Raw genomic sequence first — 17,001 nt, 5'->3', positions numbered from 1 at the left:
CCCCTCCCCCTCCTCCCCCTTCCCCCCTCCCCCTCCTCCCCCTTCCCCCCTCTCCTCCCCCCTTCCCCCCTCTCCTCCCCCTTCCCCCCTCTCTCCCCCTCTCTCCCCCTCTCTCCCCCTCTCTCCCCCTCTCCCTCCCCTCTCTCCCCCCCTCTCCCCCCTCTCTCCCCCCCCTCTCCCCCCCTCTCCCCCCCCTCTCCCCCCCTCTCCCCCCCCTCTCCCCCCCTCTCCCCCCCCTCTCCCCCCCTCTCCCCCCCTCTCCCCCCCTCTCCCCCCCTCCCCCCTCCTCCCCCCTCCTCCCCCCTCTCCCCCCCCTCTCCCCCCCTCTCCCCCCCTCTCCCCCCCTCCCCCTCCCCCTCCCCCCCTCCCCCTCCCCCTCCCCCCTCCTCCCCCCTCCTCCCCCCTCCTCCCCCTTCCCCTCCTCCCCCTCTCCCCCCCTCTCCTCCCCTCTCCCCCCCCTCTCCTCCCCTCTCCCCCCCCTCTCCTCCCCCTCTCCCCCCCTCTCCTCCCCCTCTGCCCCCCCTCTCCCCCCCCTCTCCCCCCCCTCTCCCCCCCCTCTCCCTCCCTCTCTCCCCCCACCTCTCTGCCCCCTGATCCCTCCCCCCACCGCCTATCTGCCCCCGCTACCCCGTTGCCCCTCACTGGTTTCTGCCTGGCGCAGGTGCACGGGCTGGCGCGCGCACGGCCGCGCGGAGCCCGGGAGCGGCGTTGTTATTTGTCGGGTTGGGTGCGGGGTGATCTTGGTGTCGGGAGCGCGCTGGCGCTCTCGCGGAGTCAGTCAGTCAGTCAGGCGGGCGAGCGCGAGCGCGCGCGCGCCCGGGCGAAGATGGCGCTTTGTGCCCGCGGGCTCAGCCATTCGCAGCCCGAGCGCCCGCGCACAGTGCGCGCCGCAGCCCCGCCAGCGGCCCGGCCGCCCCCGACTCTGCACCGGGACCCTGCGACGGAGACGGCAGCATGGAGCCGGCCGGCCGGCCGCGGCACCGCAGCCTTGCACAGCGGGCATCGTTCCATCAACAGCGGGCTGCTGCACCGGCTTTACCCTGACTGATTTCAAATAGGCATCACTGCTGACAGGCTCTCCTTGGCATTATTTTGTTATTTCTGTCGTGGAGGCTTCTCTCCCCTTTTTTTATATTGTTGATTGCAAAATTTATAGCAACGATGTGGTCGTGTGCGCATCTTCGCCTGATGCTGATTTCGGGACTGTGCCATCCCTGCCTTGCCTTTAGCTCCCACTTCGACCCGGGTGAGTAAAGGATGCAAAAAAAAAAATCCGTTCTACCCTCGCCCCTATTCCCTATTTACTCATTCGATTTCCATTTGCTGGGTATGCTCGGTACCTTTTGTACTTGCAAAGCAATGGCTATTTCTCTATTGAAAATTAAATCGGCGTTGTCTTGAATCCACTCTCTCTCTCTCTCTCCTGTGCCGGGGAAGCTGAGCTGGGGTACCTGTCACAGCCCGCAGCAGCTTAACCCTGTCGCGGCCGCTTCTCTGCTCTACCACCCCGTCGCCTGTCCACTGCCCACCTCCCCGGAGAATCTGTCCCACCTGAGCTCTCCCTTGCACCCACCCCGTCCCTCCTCTCTTCCCCCTCCTCCATCTCCTCACCGTCTCTTCCCTCCGCCATACCCCCCCCGACTCTAATTCCCCGCCACGCACTCTACCCGATGGCCACCTCTATTTCCCTCACCCACACACATCCTCCGATTCTTTAACTCATTCCGCTGCCTTTTCCCATCCCTGTCTTTTTCCCATCTGTACATCTTTGCAACAATCCCCATTTGCCGCTGCACGTCTTCTCATCCCTTGTCCAGTCCCCCATCTAGTGTTTACCTCCACTCTGTTCCGACATTCGTCACTTCCCTTGTTCACCTCCCACTCTCTCCAACTCTCTCATCCCCATTTCCCCATCCCTCGTTTCCACCCCCCATTTCTCCACACCATCCCTCTTTCCCACCTCCACCCCCATCTTCCCATCCTCCATCTGCCCCAGCTCAGACTTCCCAGCCCCTCCTCCCCTTTCTCTATACCCAATCCCTCCTTCCCCATCTCCTCCATCCCTCCACCCCACAGTTACTCCCCACCTTGCTTTCTGCTAGCCCCTCACCCCCATTTTCTTCCCATATCCCTTCTCCCTCCCGCTCCCACAAATCTCTCCTGCCTCCCCCCCCGCATTGTCTCCTGTCATATCCCCAGTCTCCCCACCCTCCATGGGATTTGGAATTCCAAAGATTCACCATCTGCTGGGTGAAAACATTTCTTCATCTCCATCCTGAGTGATTGAACTTTTGTTTTGACACTGTGATAGCTGATTTTGAACCACACCCCCTCACTCCCCAGCCTCCTCCACTCTAATCCCTTTACCTACATATCCCCCTCCCCACCGACCATCATCCAGATTATTTAACCTCTCCTCATACAGCAAATCCACCTTTCCATGTCTCAATGTTGAATCTTCTCTGCACTCCCTCTATTCCTCCCTTTCCTACAGAGACCAGAGCTGTGCATGGGTTCTCCATGTGCAGTGTCGCCAGGGCACTGTGGCTAGCTTATCTCTTCTTCTCAAACTCTCCCTGCAAAATAAGCCTATCTTCCCAACTTCTTACTGTACCTGTTTCTTAGCTTTTTGTGATGAGTAAAGCAAAGCTCAGCAGGTCCTCGTGAACAATAGTTTTTACTGTTTAAAAATTCTCCCAATTTCTAGGTTTTTCTATCAAGATCTCTCATTTTTCTACCTTATACAGAACCTGAAGTCTTAGGTATAAATATATATAAAACTAGGGTGCCTAAGACATTTGCACAGTACTGTAGTAATTTTATGTATTGCTCCCACACAAAAAAAAGTCATGACATCTGTGAGTGGCGATAAACCAGATTCTGATATGGCTCTCTATTGTGGACTGAGAGCGGGAAGGGGGCAGGGAGAGGGGAATCGTGTTTGGGGAGAGGTGAGGGAGTGGGAAGCACCACAGAGATATTCTGTAATAACCTATAAACCAATTGTTTGGGATCAAATCACCTCGCCGGGTGTCTGAAGGCTGGCTGTGTCTGCACCCACGCCAAACCACGCCAACGGTACTGTGCGCCCTGGTTATATATATCACCCTAGCTATATGTATCGCCTAGTTTTGTACCATGAGCAAAGTTGAATACTGTACAGTGAACTTGATTAAATACAAGAGATTCTGCACATGGAGTATTACATACAGCTCTAAGTGCTGGAGGAACTCTATGGTGAGGAACAAACAGTTGATGTTTTGGGCTAAGACTCTTCAGGACTGGAAAGGAAGGGGGAATAAACCAGAATAAGAAGTGGGGGGGGGGTAGAAAAAGGAGAACAAGCTGGAAGGTGATGGGTGAAGCTGGTTGAGGGGGAAGGTGGGTGGGTGGGGGATTGGGGATGACGTCAGAAGTTGGGAGGTGATAGGTAGAAAAGGTGAAGGGCTGAAGAAGAAATCTGACAGGAGAGGAGTGTGGACCATGAGAGAAAGGGAAGGAGGAGGGACACCAGAGGGAGGTGATGGGCAGGTGAGAAGAAGAGAAGAGTTGAGTTGGGGAGGGGGGACGAGAATGGGGAATGGAAATAGAGGGATTGTGGAGAGCATAGAAATTATTGGAAGTTAGATAAATCAATATTCAGCTACTGAACTTGATCCTCTCATTCGAATTACTGATAAAGATTGTAAACAGAGAATCTTGATACCTGTCAACACTTTTCACCAATGTAAGGCAGCCTGAATAATCAAAGACCCCACTCCTCCTCTCTCTTCCCAGCGGCAGAAGACACAAAAGCCTGAAAGCAGGTACCACGAGTCTCAAGAACAGCTTCTGCCTCCCTGTTCTAAGACCATTAAACGTTTCCTGAATATGATAAGGTGGAATCTTGACCTTAGAATCTACCTCGTAATGACCTCGTACTTTATTGTCTGGCTGCACTGGTCTCTCTCCGGAACTGTAACACTTTATTCTGCATTCTGTTGTTATTTTACCTTCTGATACCTCAGTGCACTGTATGTATGAGCATTATGCAACGCAGGTTTTACACTGTACATCAGTACATATGACAATAATAAGCCATTTTACCAATTTACATTAATCATAGCCTCTCATCCAGGAATTCGCACTTGTATTTTCCACTCTCCCTTTTCTGTCTATTCTTGGTTCCCCGCGGTACATTTCCCCGATACCACGTGCTCTAATTCCGTGGAATAATCTCAGAACGAGCACATGAACAAAACACCTTCTGGAAGCTCAAACTGGCTTGCCATTTTTGTTTTGTTTTGTCACCTACAACTTTAAATAATTCCAGCCGATGTGTCAACCTCGTTACAGATTGGCTTTGCCAAACCCTACTATTAATTTTAAGAGTAACGCACACAATATGCTGGAGGAACTCAAGCAGGTCAGACGGCATCTATGGAAAAGGAAAGAAGGAGCTAACACTTCGACCCTTCAACAGAACCTGATGAGTTGACTCTTTATTCCTTTCCATAGATGCTGCCTGACTTGCCGAGTTCCTCCAGCATTCTGTGTCTGTTACCGCGAATCTGCAGCATCTGCAGAATCTCTTGTGGTCATTAGTTTTAAGAATCCCGTTGCCATTCTCTCGATAATGAATTCCAGCATTTCTCCTACCAGTGAGAATGGGCTAGTTGGTCTGTGGTTCTCTCTCCCTCCTTTCTTAAACAGTATTTGCTGTTTTCCGATCTGTGGAAAATGTTCTGGGATGAAACCAGGGCATCACCTGGTTCTCCAAAGCCACGTCCTTCGTACCTCTAGACCGCAGGCCATCGGGTCCTAGGGACGTACTGCCTCTCTGCCCCATTAATCTCTGTGCTGCTCATTTCTTTAAGCTCCTTGTTCATTCTAGCTCTGCTGTCTCCACTGTTTCCAGGAGGGATTCTCTGTTTAATCTCGGTGCCTCTTTCTTAAACCCCAAAATCATTTATCTTGTTCTCCCCTCCTTAACACTCCCTCTCCTCCCATTACTCTCCCCTCTTCGCCTTTCCCTCTATTTCCCTCTCCCTCCCCGCCACTCCTCTCCCTATTCTCACCTCCCCATCACTCCCCTTCCCTCCCTTCCTCCATTCTCCTCTCCCTCCCCGTCATTCCTCTCCCTCCTCACCACTGCCCTCTCGTAACGCCCCCTTCCACTCTCCCGTTTGACTCCCCCGCCCTTTCCCCTTGGCTTTCTCACTCTAAACGCCCCCCCAACACCGTGCCTTCCCCTCCTCTGTTAACCCCCACCCCCTCCCAGTCTTCTCTGTAATGGTGGTGGTCGGCCGTGAAATGTTGCTGCGTTGCAGATCTACGCTTTAATTTCTTTCTCTCCCCCCCCCCCCCCGATCAAAATTGAATTGACGAGGGTGAAGCTGAAAGCACCGTGAGGTTTGGGGTGAGAAGGTGCCGGCCCACTCGCTGCTCGGTTGTAACGGTACCGGCTTGTCTACCGCAGGATGACAGCCTCCGCTCGGCTCGCTACCCCCAAAAAACAGGCACAATTAGACACCCCTTTGCGGTCAACTTATTGCCGTTCACGGCGAGAGCCTGTGATTGTTTCACTCAGAACGCATGTGGGAGGTGTGTTACGCAGTACACTCCTGCAGTGGTACGGTTACCACCTCTGGGTCTGAGGGTGGCTTGGCGAGCCAGCGAGCGACCCAAAAACAATCGCCGGCGGGCAGCGGCATGAAAATGCCCAGTAACAGTGGTGACATCATTCTTCGAATTGATGTGCTTCACTGTAATTTGTGTGGTGCCATATGACAATTGCATGTGAGAGAGAGAGAGAGAGATTTTAAATACTAACAGACGTCTAAATTAGTTTGCGGTTTTATTTTGTATGTTCAATATCAGCGACATTAACGCCTCTCTCAATAAAACCCATTGCGGCAGCGTTGTTCTCCTCTCAAAAGCACTGCCCTGCCTGCAGGTTCAAGGAGAAATTTACACTGTTCAGGTACCGCATGCACAGTCAGGGCTTTTTACATGCAAGACTTAAGACATCAGTAAACGTGTGACCCTTTAGTGTCCTACTTGCAATTTCAATTGCCTAACCCAGACAGGAAACGCTGAAAATGCTCAGCAGATCAGGCAGCATCTGAGAAAGACAAAAACGATTTTTACCTTTTGCTCTGGTTATTAATGTGTCTGACCTGGGTGGGCTGGCTCAACTCACCCACACGGAACTCATTGCCATCATTATGTGCTGTGTGGTATGACCTGGGTGATCATGGTCTTTCCATGATCATGATTGTTCTAGACAAATTTTTCTGCAGAACTGGTTTGCCATTGGCTTCTTCTGGGCAGTGTCTTTACAAGACTGGTGACCCCAGCCATTATAGAACATAGAACAGTACAGCACAGTACAGGCCCTTCAGCCCACAATGTTGTGCCGACCCTTAAACCCTGCCTCCCATATAACCCCCACCTTAAATTCCTCCATATACCTATCTAGTAGTCTTTTAAATCTCACTAGTGTATCTGCCTCCACCACTGACTCAGGCAGTGCATTCCACACACCAACCACTCTCTGAGTAAAAAACCTTCCTCTAATATCCCCCTTGAACTTCCCACCCCTTACCTTAAAGCCATGTCCTCTTGTACTGAGCAGTGGTGCCCTGGGGAAGAGGCGCTGGCTGTCCACTCTATTCCTCTTAATATCTTGTATACCTCTATCATGTCTCCTCTCATCCTCCTTCTCTCCAAAGAGTAAAGCCCTAGCTCCCTTAATCTCTGATCATAATGCATACTCTCTAAACCAGGCTGCATCCTGGTAGATCTCCTCTGTACCCTTTCCAATGCTTCCACATCCTCCCTATAGTGATTATCAATACTCTTCAAAGATTGTCCGACTGGTGTCAATGGTCACCTAACCGGGGCTTGTGACATGCCCCCCAGCTGGTCACATGACCTGCTCTCGTGGCTTCACGTGACCCTGATTGGGGGTGGGCTGGTAAGCAGGTGTTGCACCTTGCTCAAGCATGACCTGCAGGGCTAGCGGAGGGGAAAGGAGTGCCTTACAAATGTGAGAGAATCTGCAGGTGCTGGAAGTCCAAAGCAACACACACAAAGTGCTGGAGGAACTCAGCAGACCAGGGAGCAACTTTGGAAAAGCATAAACAGTCGACCTTTTGGGCCGAGACCTTTCATCAGGACTGGAAGGGAAGGGGAGAAGTCAGAATAGGAAGGTGGGGGTGGGGGGAGGAAGATGTACAAGGTGGCAGGTGAAAGGTGAAAATGAGAGTGTGGGAGAGGCTGAAATAAAGAGCTGGGAAGTTGATAGGTGAGGGAGAAAAAGGGCTGGAGAAGGGGGCATCTGATAGGAGAGAACAGCAGACCATGGAAGAAAGGGAAGGGGAAGAGCATCAGAGGGTTGTGGTGGGCAGGTAAGGAGTGAGAGGAAAACAAAAATGGGGAATGGTGAAGGAGAGGAAACAAGAATGAGGAATGGCAAAGCGCCTTACACCTCATTTGGTAGAGACTTAGGTTGCTTAAATGAGCTAGTCCCAATTGCTGGTGTTAGGTCCATATCTCTCTGAACCTTCCCTGTCCATGTACACTCCGTGGCTACTTTGTTAGGCACACCTGCTTGTTAATACAAATATCTAATCAGCCAATCACATGGCAGCAACTCAATGCACGAAAGCATGCAGTCACGGTCAAGAGGTTCAGTTGTTGTTCAGACCAAACATTGGAATGTGGGAAAAAATGTGATCTAAGGAGGGTCATGGAAGTATTACGTTCACCACGACGCTATTACAGCTCGGGGTGTCGGAGTTTGGAGTTCAATTTTGGCACTCGCTGTAAGCAAACTTGTATGTTCTTTCCTGTGTGTGTGTGTGTGTGTGTGTGAGTTTCCTCCCCGTGCTCTGGTTTCCTCCCACGGTCCAAAGATGTACCAGTTAGTAGGTTAATTGGTCATCGTAAATTGTCCCGTGATTGTGCTGAGGTTAAACAGGTGGGTTCCTGAGCACTGCGGCTTGAAGGACCGGGAGGGTTTATTCCATGCTGTATTTCTAAATAAAATAAAATAAAATAGACTTGTAGAGAAGTACTGCGCAGAAACAGGCCCTTCGGTCCATCTAGTCCATGTTGAAACCATTTAAACTGCTTATTCCCATCGACCTGCACTGCGACCATGGCCCTCCATACCCTTATCATCCAAACTTTCCTTAAACATTGAAATCGAGCTTGCATGCACAATTTATGCTCTCAGATTATTCCACAATCTCATGACCCTCTGAGTGAAGAAGTTTTCCTTCATGTTCCCCTTAAACTTCTCACCTTTCACCCTTAACCCATGACATCTAGTTGTAGTCCCACCCAACCTCAGTGGAAAAAGCCTGCTTGCATTTACCCTATCTATACCCCTCATAATTTTGTATACCTCTATCAAGTCTCATCTCAATCTTATACGTTCCAAAGAATACAGTCTGAACCTATTCAATCTTTCATTATAACTCATGTTCTGCAGAGCAGACAACATCCTTGTAAACTTTCTCTGCACTCTTTCAAACTTGTTTACATCTTTTCTGTAGGTAAGTGACCAAAACTGCTCACAATACTCCAAATTAGGCCTCACCAACGTCTTATACAACTTTAACAGAACATTCCATCTTCTGTACTCAATATGTTGATTTATGAAGGCCAATGTGCCAAAAGCTTTCTTTACGACTCTTTCCACCTGTGACGCCACTTTCAATGAATTAGGTACCTGTATTCTCAGATCCCTTTGTTCTACCACACTCCTCAGTGCCCAACCATTCACTGTGTAAGATCTACTTTGGTTTGTCCTACCGAAGTACAAAACTTGTACTTGTCTGCATTAACTTCCGCTTGCCATTTTTCATGCCCATTTTTCCAGCTGGTCCAGATCCCTCTGCAAGCTATAATAGCCTTCCTCACTGACCATCACACCCCAAGTCTTGGTGTCATCTGCAAATTTGATGATCCAGTTAACCACATTATCATCCAGATCATCGATAAAGTTGACAAATCTATAATGTCAAAGTCTAATAAAGTGACTTCCACAAGATCACAATCACAAGATCACAAGACAAAGGAGCAGAAGTAGGCCATTCGGCCCATTGAGTCTGCTCCGCAGCTCCCCCATGAGCTAAACTATTCACCCATTTAGTTCCAATTTCCAGCTTTTTCCCCATATCCCTTGATACCCTGACTAATTAGATACCTGTCAATCTCCTCCTTAAACACCCTCAATGATCGGGCCTCTACAGCTGTATGTGGCAATGAATTCCACAAATCCACGACCCTCTGGCTAAAAAAATTTCTCCTCATCTCTGATTTAACTGGGTACCCTCTAACTCTAAGACTATGGCCTCTTGTCCTGGGCTCACCCACCAAGGGAGACAACCTTTTCCACATCTACTCTGTCCAACCCTTTCAACATTCGAAATGTTTCTATGAGATCCCCTCTCATTCTTCTATACTCTGATGAATACAATCCAAGAGCCGACAAACGCTCCTCATATGTTAGTCCCTGCATTCCAGGAATCATCCTCGTAAATCTTCTCTGAACTTTGACTGGGGAATGATTGTTGGTGCCAGATGGGATGGTTTGAGTATCTCAGAAACTGCTAATCTGGGAGATTTCATGCACAGCAGTCTCTAGGGTTTGCAGAAAAAAATATCAAGGGAGCACCAGTTCTGTGAGCAAAAACGACATATTAATGAGAGAGGTCAGAGGAGTTTGGCCAGAATGGTTCAAGCTGACAGGAGGGTGACAGTCACTCAGATAAACACGTGTTACAACGCTGGTGTGCAGAAAAGCATCTTTGAATGCACAGCACGTTGAACGTTGAAGTGGATGGGCTACCACAAACCTGCACTTTATTGAGTAAACTGAGTATATACTGTTTCGGTACCACAGATGCATACACAGTCAGGGCTTATTACATGCAAGATTTAGGCACGAATAAACGTGTGAACCGTTAGAGTCCTAGTTACAATTTCAATTGCCTAACCCAGACAGGAAATACTGAAAATGTTCAGCAGGTCAGGCAGCATCTGGGCAGAGAAAAACAGGGATTTCCCTTTTGCTTCCTTCATAAATGCACCCGGCCTGCGTTGGCCCAACTTACCCACGCCAAATAAGTTGGTGAAGTGAGCTAGTATCATTTGCTGGTGTTTAGGTCCATATCGCTCTGAAGCTTTCCTCTCTGTGTACAGTATGTCCTGCATTTTCTGTTTATTGAATGATTGATTGAGTGTGGGCACGTGGCCAAGTGGTTAAGGCATTGGACTAGCGACCTGAAGGTCGTGAGTTCGAGCCCCAGCCGAGGCAGCGTGTTGTGTCCTTGAGCAAGGCACTTAACCACACATTGCTCTGCGACAACACTGGTGCCAAGCTGTATGGGTCCTAATGCCCTTCCCTTGGACAACATTGGTGTCGTGGAGAGGGGAGACTTGCAGCATGGACAACTGCCAGTCTTCCATACAACCTTGCCCAGGCCTGCGCCCTGGAGACTTTCCAGGTGCAGATCCATGGTCTCGCAAGACTGACAGATGCCTTAAAAAGATTGAGATACAGTGCAGCCCTTTGAGCCATGCTGCCAGGCGTTTCTCTCAATTTCACCCTAGCCTAATCATAGGGCAATTCACAATGACCAATTAACCTGCCAACCAGTACGTCTTTGAACCGTGGGAGGAAACCAGAGCACCCGGAGGAAACCAACGAGGTCACAGGGAGAGTGTACAAACTCATTCCAGACAGCAGCAGGAACTGAACCCGGGGTTGCTGGTACTATAAACCACTACACTACCATGTTGTTTCCTTATACATTTCCCTATTTTGCATTTGGATTTTAGACTACATTGTTCCCTCACCAAACGTGGCAATTTTTGACCTTCCAATTTCTTTTTCCTGCAGTAGTTCTAAGATATTTCATAGACCGTTGGTTAAATATTTCACCATCCCCAGATCCTTATCAGGTACTGAGTGTAATTTTAGTAGCAATGACGGCCAGCGTTGAGCTTGAACTTAGAGTCATGGAGCACGATAGGACAGAAACAGGCCCTTTGGCCCATCTAGTCCATGCTGAACCATTATTCTACCTAGTCTTCTCGACCTGCACGTGGACCATCGCCCTCCATATGTACCTATCCAAATTTCTCTTAAATATTGAAATCGAACCGGCATCCACCACTTCTGCCGGCAGCATTATCATCCAGATCATTGTTATAGATGACAAGTCTATAATGTCAAAATCATGGAATGACACTCTCACCACCCTCTGAATGAAGAGGTTCCCCCTCATGCTCCCTTTAAATATTTCACCTTTCACCCATAACCTATGACCTCTAGTTCTACTCTCACCCAACCTCAATGGAAAACATCTGCTTGCATTTACTATCTATGTCCTTTGTATAGACAGGATAGGATTTGATAGGATAGATTTGGTAGGCTTCTGAAAGTTCCACTGCCCGTTTTATTTAATCAGCCAGAGAGCCATAGAGCTGTACAACATGGAAACAGGCCCTTTGGCCCAAATCACCCATGCCAACCAAGTTGTCTAACTGAGCTTGTCCCACCTTGCAACATACACAAAAAATGCTGGTGAACGCAGCAGGCCAGGCAGCATCTATAAGAAGAGGTACAGTCGACGTTTCGGGCCGAGACCCTTCGTCAGGACTAACTGAAAGAAGAGATAGTAAGAGATTTGAAAGTGGGAGGTGGAGGGGGGAGGGGGAGATCCAAAATGATAGGAGAAGACACTCCCACTTTCAAATCTCTTACTATCTCTTCTTTCAGTTAGTCCTGACGAAGGGTCTAGGCCCGAAACGTCGACTGTACCTCTTCCTATAGATGCTGCCCGGCCTGCTGCGTTCACCGGCACTTTTTGTGCGTGTTGCTTGAATTTCCAGCATCTGCAGATTTCCTCGTGTCTGCATTGTCCCACCTTATTTTCCCTGGCTTTGGAATGAGCTGCAGATCAGTTGAGTCCATTTGCATTTTCCATCCAAAATCCCAAGGCACAAGGATGCCTTAACTCCAAGTTCAAGTTGAAGTTTATTGTACATATATACAACCAAATGGAACAATGATCCTCTGGACCATGGTGCACCCACATTACATATATCACACACAGCACATAAAGCAAAATATTGCCACAAATAAGTTAAAGAAATATAATTCAAAATAGTGGGGAGGGAGATCCTGGTGATCCTCTTGGTAGGGGAAAGGATCAGCATTGGGGTGCAGGAGAATAGGGACAAGCTTATAGTCCAAAACCAGGACACATGGACTTAGGGGAAAGATTCAAAAGGGACCAAAGGGGAAAATTTTACACCCAGATGAATGCAGTGCCAGACAAAGTGATTGAGGCAGGTAAATATGTGTACAACAAGTGTACTATGTGCGTATGTCGACAACAGTCGTTGGTGTACAACAGTCCCAGTAAGTGTCACTAATCGTGGGTAGAGGAGGGAGACCCCAGCAATCTTCCCGATGTTTTTTGTTATCTTCTGTCTGATGCCTTGCAGCTTGCGTACCACACAATTATGCAGCCAGACAGGACACTCTTGACGGTGCTCCTTTGAAAGACCACACCCTCTACCCCTGTCCCCCCACCCCTCCACCTTTCCCTTGTCTGGAAGGTAGAAAGTGGTATCTGTAACAACTCAGTGTGGAGTGAGGCTAGAAGCAGGGAGATGGAAAGAGCAGTGGTGGAGAGAGAAATCTTGGAGGTTGGGAGGAGAATATTTGTAGCAATTATTAAAGGAAAATTGTACACCATTTGTAGTACTTAAATGTGTTTAAAATCTATCTTATAGATGCTTTGGGGTTTTGGTTCTGAAGTGGAGAATCTGTCCATTGATGAAGATAGCCATCATTGTTATACTATTTTGCATAACACTGTCAAGAAATATTAAGGAACTTCAGAGTAGAAGTTTCTTAATTTGGAAACTAATTTCTCAACAAAGGTTGGATTAGAAATGATCTCACCAGAAAGGCTCATGTGATAATCATCAGTCTTGTGTTTAATTGGTAGTGTTAATCATCTTATAATTTGGAATATCTCATCTTTGAAAGAGTTTTGACTACCGGTGTGGTTAAATTGGCTTGTAATGTTGAATTGGGAGAGGAAAATGGTAATGTTTGAAAGCCCTGAGTGACAAATCTTGTCAGCATCCCAGTAGCCTTGGATCAGCTCCAGGAGGATGCAGTCAGAATGCATGTCCAATTACCAAGTTTAAGTTCAAGCTAGTTGTCGTTCAGCCGTACATACTGTATGTATACAACTCAATGAAACATCATTCGTTTGGGGCCAAGGTACAAAGCACAGTACATGTAGTCACACACAGTACACATAGTTACAATCCAGTCACAAAATAAAACTAACACCTGAGTGACCTGGCCTGAGGGTTGACAGGTTGACATAAAGTGCGAAGTGCGTGTTCATGTGGGACAGTATAATGTTGTTGTCACTACTATAATAAAACAAGCAGTCGTATAAATTTGTGAAACAGCAGTAATAAAAGATGAAAAGTGACCTGTGCAGGATGGGAATATGTCTATGAGTTGGGGAGTGTTAGGGGGCATTCAGACAAAGTGTATATTTGTGCTGGTTGGCAGCAGGGTGTTAAGTAGATCCGGGGGGAAGATCTTACTGAGCCTGACAGTTCTGGTTCTTATGCTCCAGTGCGTTCTGCCTGACGGCAGGAGGTCAAAGAGATTATGGGAAGGATTGAAGGGGTCTTTGACAATGCTGAATGCACTTCTGATATATGTCCTGAATGGGAGGGTGGAGGGAGACCCCATTATATTTCAATACTGCCTGTTTGCCATTGAAATTCTGAGATATAGTATATTGAGGCTGGTGGAGATCTTACAGAAACATATAAAATTATGAAGGGGATAATAAATAAGATAGAGGCAGGAAAGTTGTTTCCACTGGTAGGTGAGACTAGAACTAGGGAACATAACCTCAAGGTTCAGGGGAGTAGATTTAGGATGGAGATGAGGAGGAACTGCTTTTCCCAGAGCGTGGTGAATCTGTGGAATTCTCTGCCCAATGAAGCAGTGGAGGCTACCTCAGTAAATATACTTTAGACAAGGTTGGATAGATTTTTGCATAGTAGGGGAATTAAGGGTTATGGAGAAAAGGCAGGTAGGTGGAGGTGAGTCCATGGCCAGATCAGCCATGATCTTATTGAGTGGCGGAGCAGGCTTGACGGGCCAGATGGCCGACTCCTGCTCCTATTTCTTATGTTCTTACGTGCAATCTGTGTTTATTTAAAGCCACAACACATTTGAAGTGTCTCAGAGCTATTGCTGGCTTTTATATAGAAATTTTTTGCAGGTTAAAATGTGTCTCACAGAAGCGTGACCAGTCAACATCACGCCACATAAGGCTGAAGAGGTGAATTTTAAGGAACGTCTTTAAAAGAAGAGGGGTTGGGTAGAGAAAATTGGGAACCTGGTGAAGTCAGTTTATGAAAGCAACTCACTACCGGCAAGGGCAATAAATGCCCTCCTCGCCTCTAATACCCACGTGGTACAAATAAATTAAAAAAGTTCAAAGTAAGCTAAGCATCTAAATGTATCATCCTTTCTGGGTCTTCCAGTGTGAACACAGCACACTTTCTCTTGTTCTTCTCGTTCATGTTTGGGCCACTTTTCCTTTCAAGTGGCCATCTGGAGCTGGTCTATAACCAGCCGAGCTGCCGGGAGGAGAGGAAGGTATGTTGATTTGACATTGTATGCATGTTCTGGCTTGTGCTACAAGACCCCGTAGTCTGCTGCTGCCGGGCGCCAGGACCTGTCGACGCTCACTGTCAGAGAGGAAGCGAGCGAAGGTGCTTTGGGCTGCTGGGCACTGTATAGCATTTCATGGTCAGGATCCAGGAAGCAGAGACAAAGGGCAGACCCCCAAAGTATCCTTCTATTAGTGTCAAATTAGGGAAGAAACTTGACAGCTGTTGCTCACCTCCAAGGTAGAAGTCTTTGGGTTCAGGCCCCTCAGACGAATGTGCACCTCGATGGGGTTGCTGCCCTGTTGCAGGGGCCCACTCATATTCCGCAGTGAACAGTGTCAGGCAATGCAATGGAATTCTGTAAAATCGCTGAAGAACAGTTTTTATTACACAGAGTTCCTGCTGTCTCTTTCTACAAGCAATCCAATAACTCGGCATGGAGTAGATGGGACGAAGGGCCTCTTTCCCTTTACTCCACCTAAACCTGTTTCGATTTTAACCCCCTCTATCAAATCCCCGTCGTCTCTGCTCCAAGGAGAATAAAGTCAGCTTCTCCAATTTATCCATGTGTCTTCTGAAACCACGCATTATCTAGTTTCAAACACAACAGGCCTTTCGGCCCAGAATATTGTGATAACCGTTTAACCAGCTCTGAGATCAATCTAACTCTTCCCTCCTACATAGCTCTCGAGTTGTCTATCATCCCACGGACCTATCTAAGAGTTTCTTAAATGCACCTCATATCTGCCTCTACCCGCACCCCCGAAAGCACATTCCACACACCTACTCTCTGTGTAAAAGCACTACCTTTGACATCACCCCTATACTAATGTATCTGCCTCTACCGTCACCTTTTCTGCACCTTTTGTTTTGAAGCTTTCCTGAAGTGCAGATATGCAAATTAGACACATTTACCCACTTGGGCCTGAAAAAAAGTTTCAAAGTGGTTTACTGTGTTTTCTGCCTCTCCTGGTGTTCCTTGTTGTTTGTCGTCCTCTCCACTTATATGCTTTGTTTCGCTTCATGCGCTCTACCGATTTCTTTGTTCACATTCCCTTCGAAGTTGCACCTTTCAGCTTGTACGGTCCTGAGATTCTTTATACAAAAAAAATGTATCTGTTGGTTCAGGTGGACGGCGAAATCCCCATGGCTCTGCTCAAAGAATAGGAGGTTCTCTTCATTTGGTCTCCGTGTCTAGCTCGGTTGTTCATTCTGTCTGTGCTACACAGAGGCCGTCGGCTGTAATCAACACAGCAACAGTGCAGCTGTCCTGTCGAAGGGTCTCGGCCCGAAACGTCGACTGTACCTCTTCCTAGAGATGCTGCCTGGCCTGCTGCGTTCACCAGCAACTTTTATGTGTGTAGCTGTACTTAAAACTAAATTTGTTCTATGTCAGGTACCTTCACCACTTCTATGAGTTGTTACCAGTCCCTCTTTTACTACCATATGACACATTTTCTTTCAAAAGGCTGAGACTATGCCTAAAGAACAACTTGAGTGACCATACGTTGTTCAGGTTGTGAAGTCATAGATGACTCTCTACAAATATAAAGAATAGGTTTATTTTTTCATGTGTACATCGAAACATACAGTGACGTGTGCCATTTGTGCCAACGACCAATACATTCGGAGTATTGTGCTGGGGGCAGCCCCACAAGTATCGGCACGCGTCTGGTGCCAATGTAGCACACCCACAACTTACTAACCCTAACTCACTAACCCTAACTCCAACTTGTACATCTTTCTGGAACGTGGGAGGAAACTGGAGAACCTGAAGGAAACCCACATGGCCACGGGGAGAATGTACAAACTCTTCACGGACAGCGGTGGGAATTGAACCCTAATTCATGGTGCTGCAACGCTTTGCGTTAACCGCTATGCTACCGTACTGAATTAAGTGAGAATCTTTATTCAGAGTCACTCAGTAATACAGCACAGAAACAGACCCTTTGGATCAAATCCATCGGGACCAAGGTACCTATTTAACTTTTCTCATTTGCTGTGTTTAACCCATATCCCTCCAAACTGGGGTCCACGGACCCCTTGCTTAATGGTATTGGTCCATAGCATAAAAAAGGCTGGGAACCCCTGCTCTAAACATTTCCTACCCATATAGAGACATGGAGTACTACTTTCATCCTAGTCTTGCTTGAAATGCAGTTTGCAAAATGTATCTCCTTTTTGCATGCAAAATATTCCTTTTTGAAGGATGCAGTTGATTTGCAAAGGGATCTCTGGAGTAGTGCCCCATATTATCCTTCATATGGTGCTTTTGATGAT

At 47.9% G+C, this 17,001-nt stretch overlaps 1 protein-coding gene across 4 annotated transcripts in view; it reads left to right on the top strand.

Moving 5' to 3' along the window:
• Window positions 1-878: 878 nt before the first annotated feature.
• The window catches only part of aatkb (apoptosis-associated tyrosine kinase b), a 387,622-nt gene continuing 371,499 nt past the window's right edge, over window positions 879-17,001 (top strand). For all 4 annotated transcript variants that reach the window (XM_072242720.1, XM_072242719.1, XM_072242721.1 and 1 more), the window contains exon 1: window positions 879-1,246. In XM_072242720.1, coding sequence (XP_072098821.1) covers window positions 1,162-1,246 — 85 coding nt within the window. In that variant the 5' untranslated portion in view covers window positions 879-1,161. The remainder of the gene's footprint in view (window positions 1,247-17,001) is intronic.

The sequence above is a fragment of the Mobula birostris genome, chromosome 24 (assembly GCF_030028105.1).
Source record: "Mobula birostris isolate sMobBir1 chromosome 24, sMobBir1.hap1, whole genome shotgun sequence".
NCBI classification, from domain to species: domain Eukaryota; kingdom Metazoa; phylum Chordata; class Chondrichthyes; order Myliobatiformes; family Myliobatidae; genus Mobula; species Mobula birostris.
Note: the sequence above shows the minus strand (reverse complement) of the source record. Positions and strands in the feature narration are given on the sequence as shown.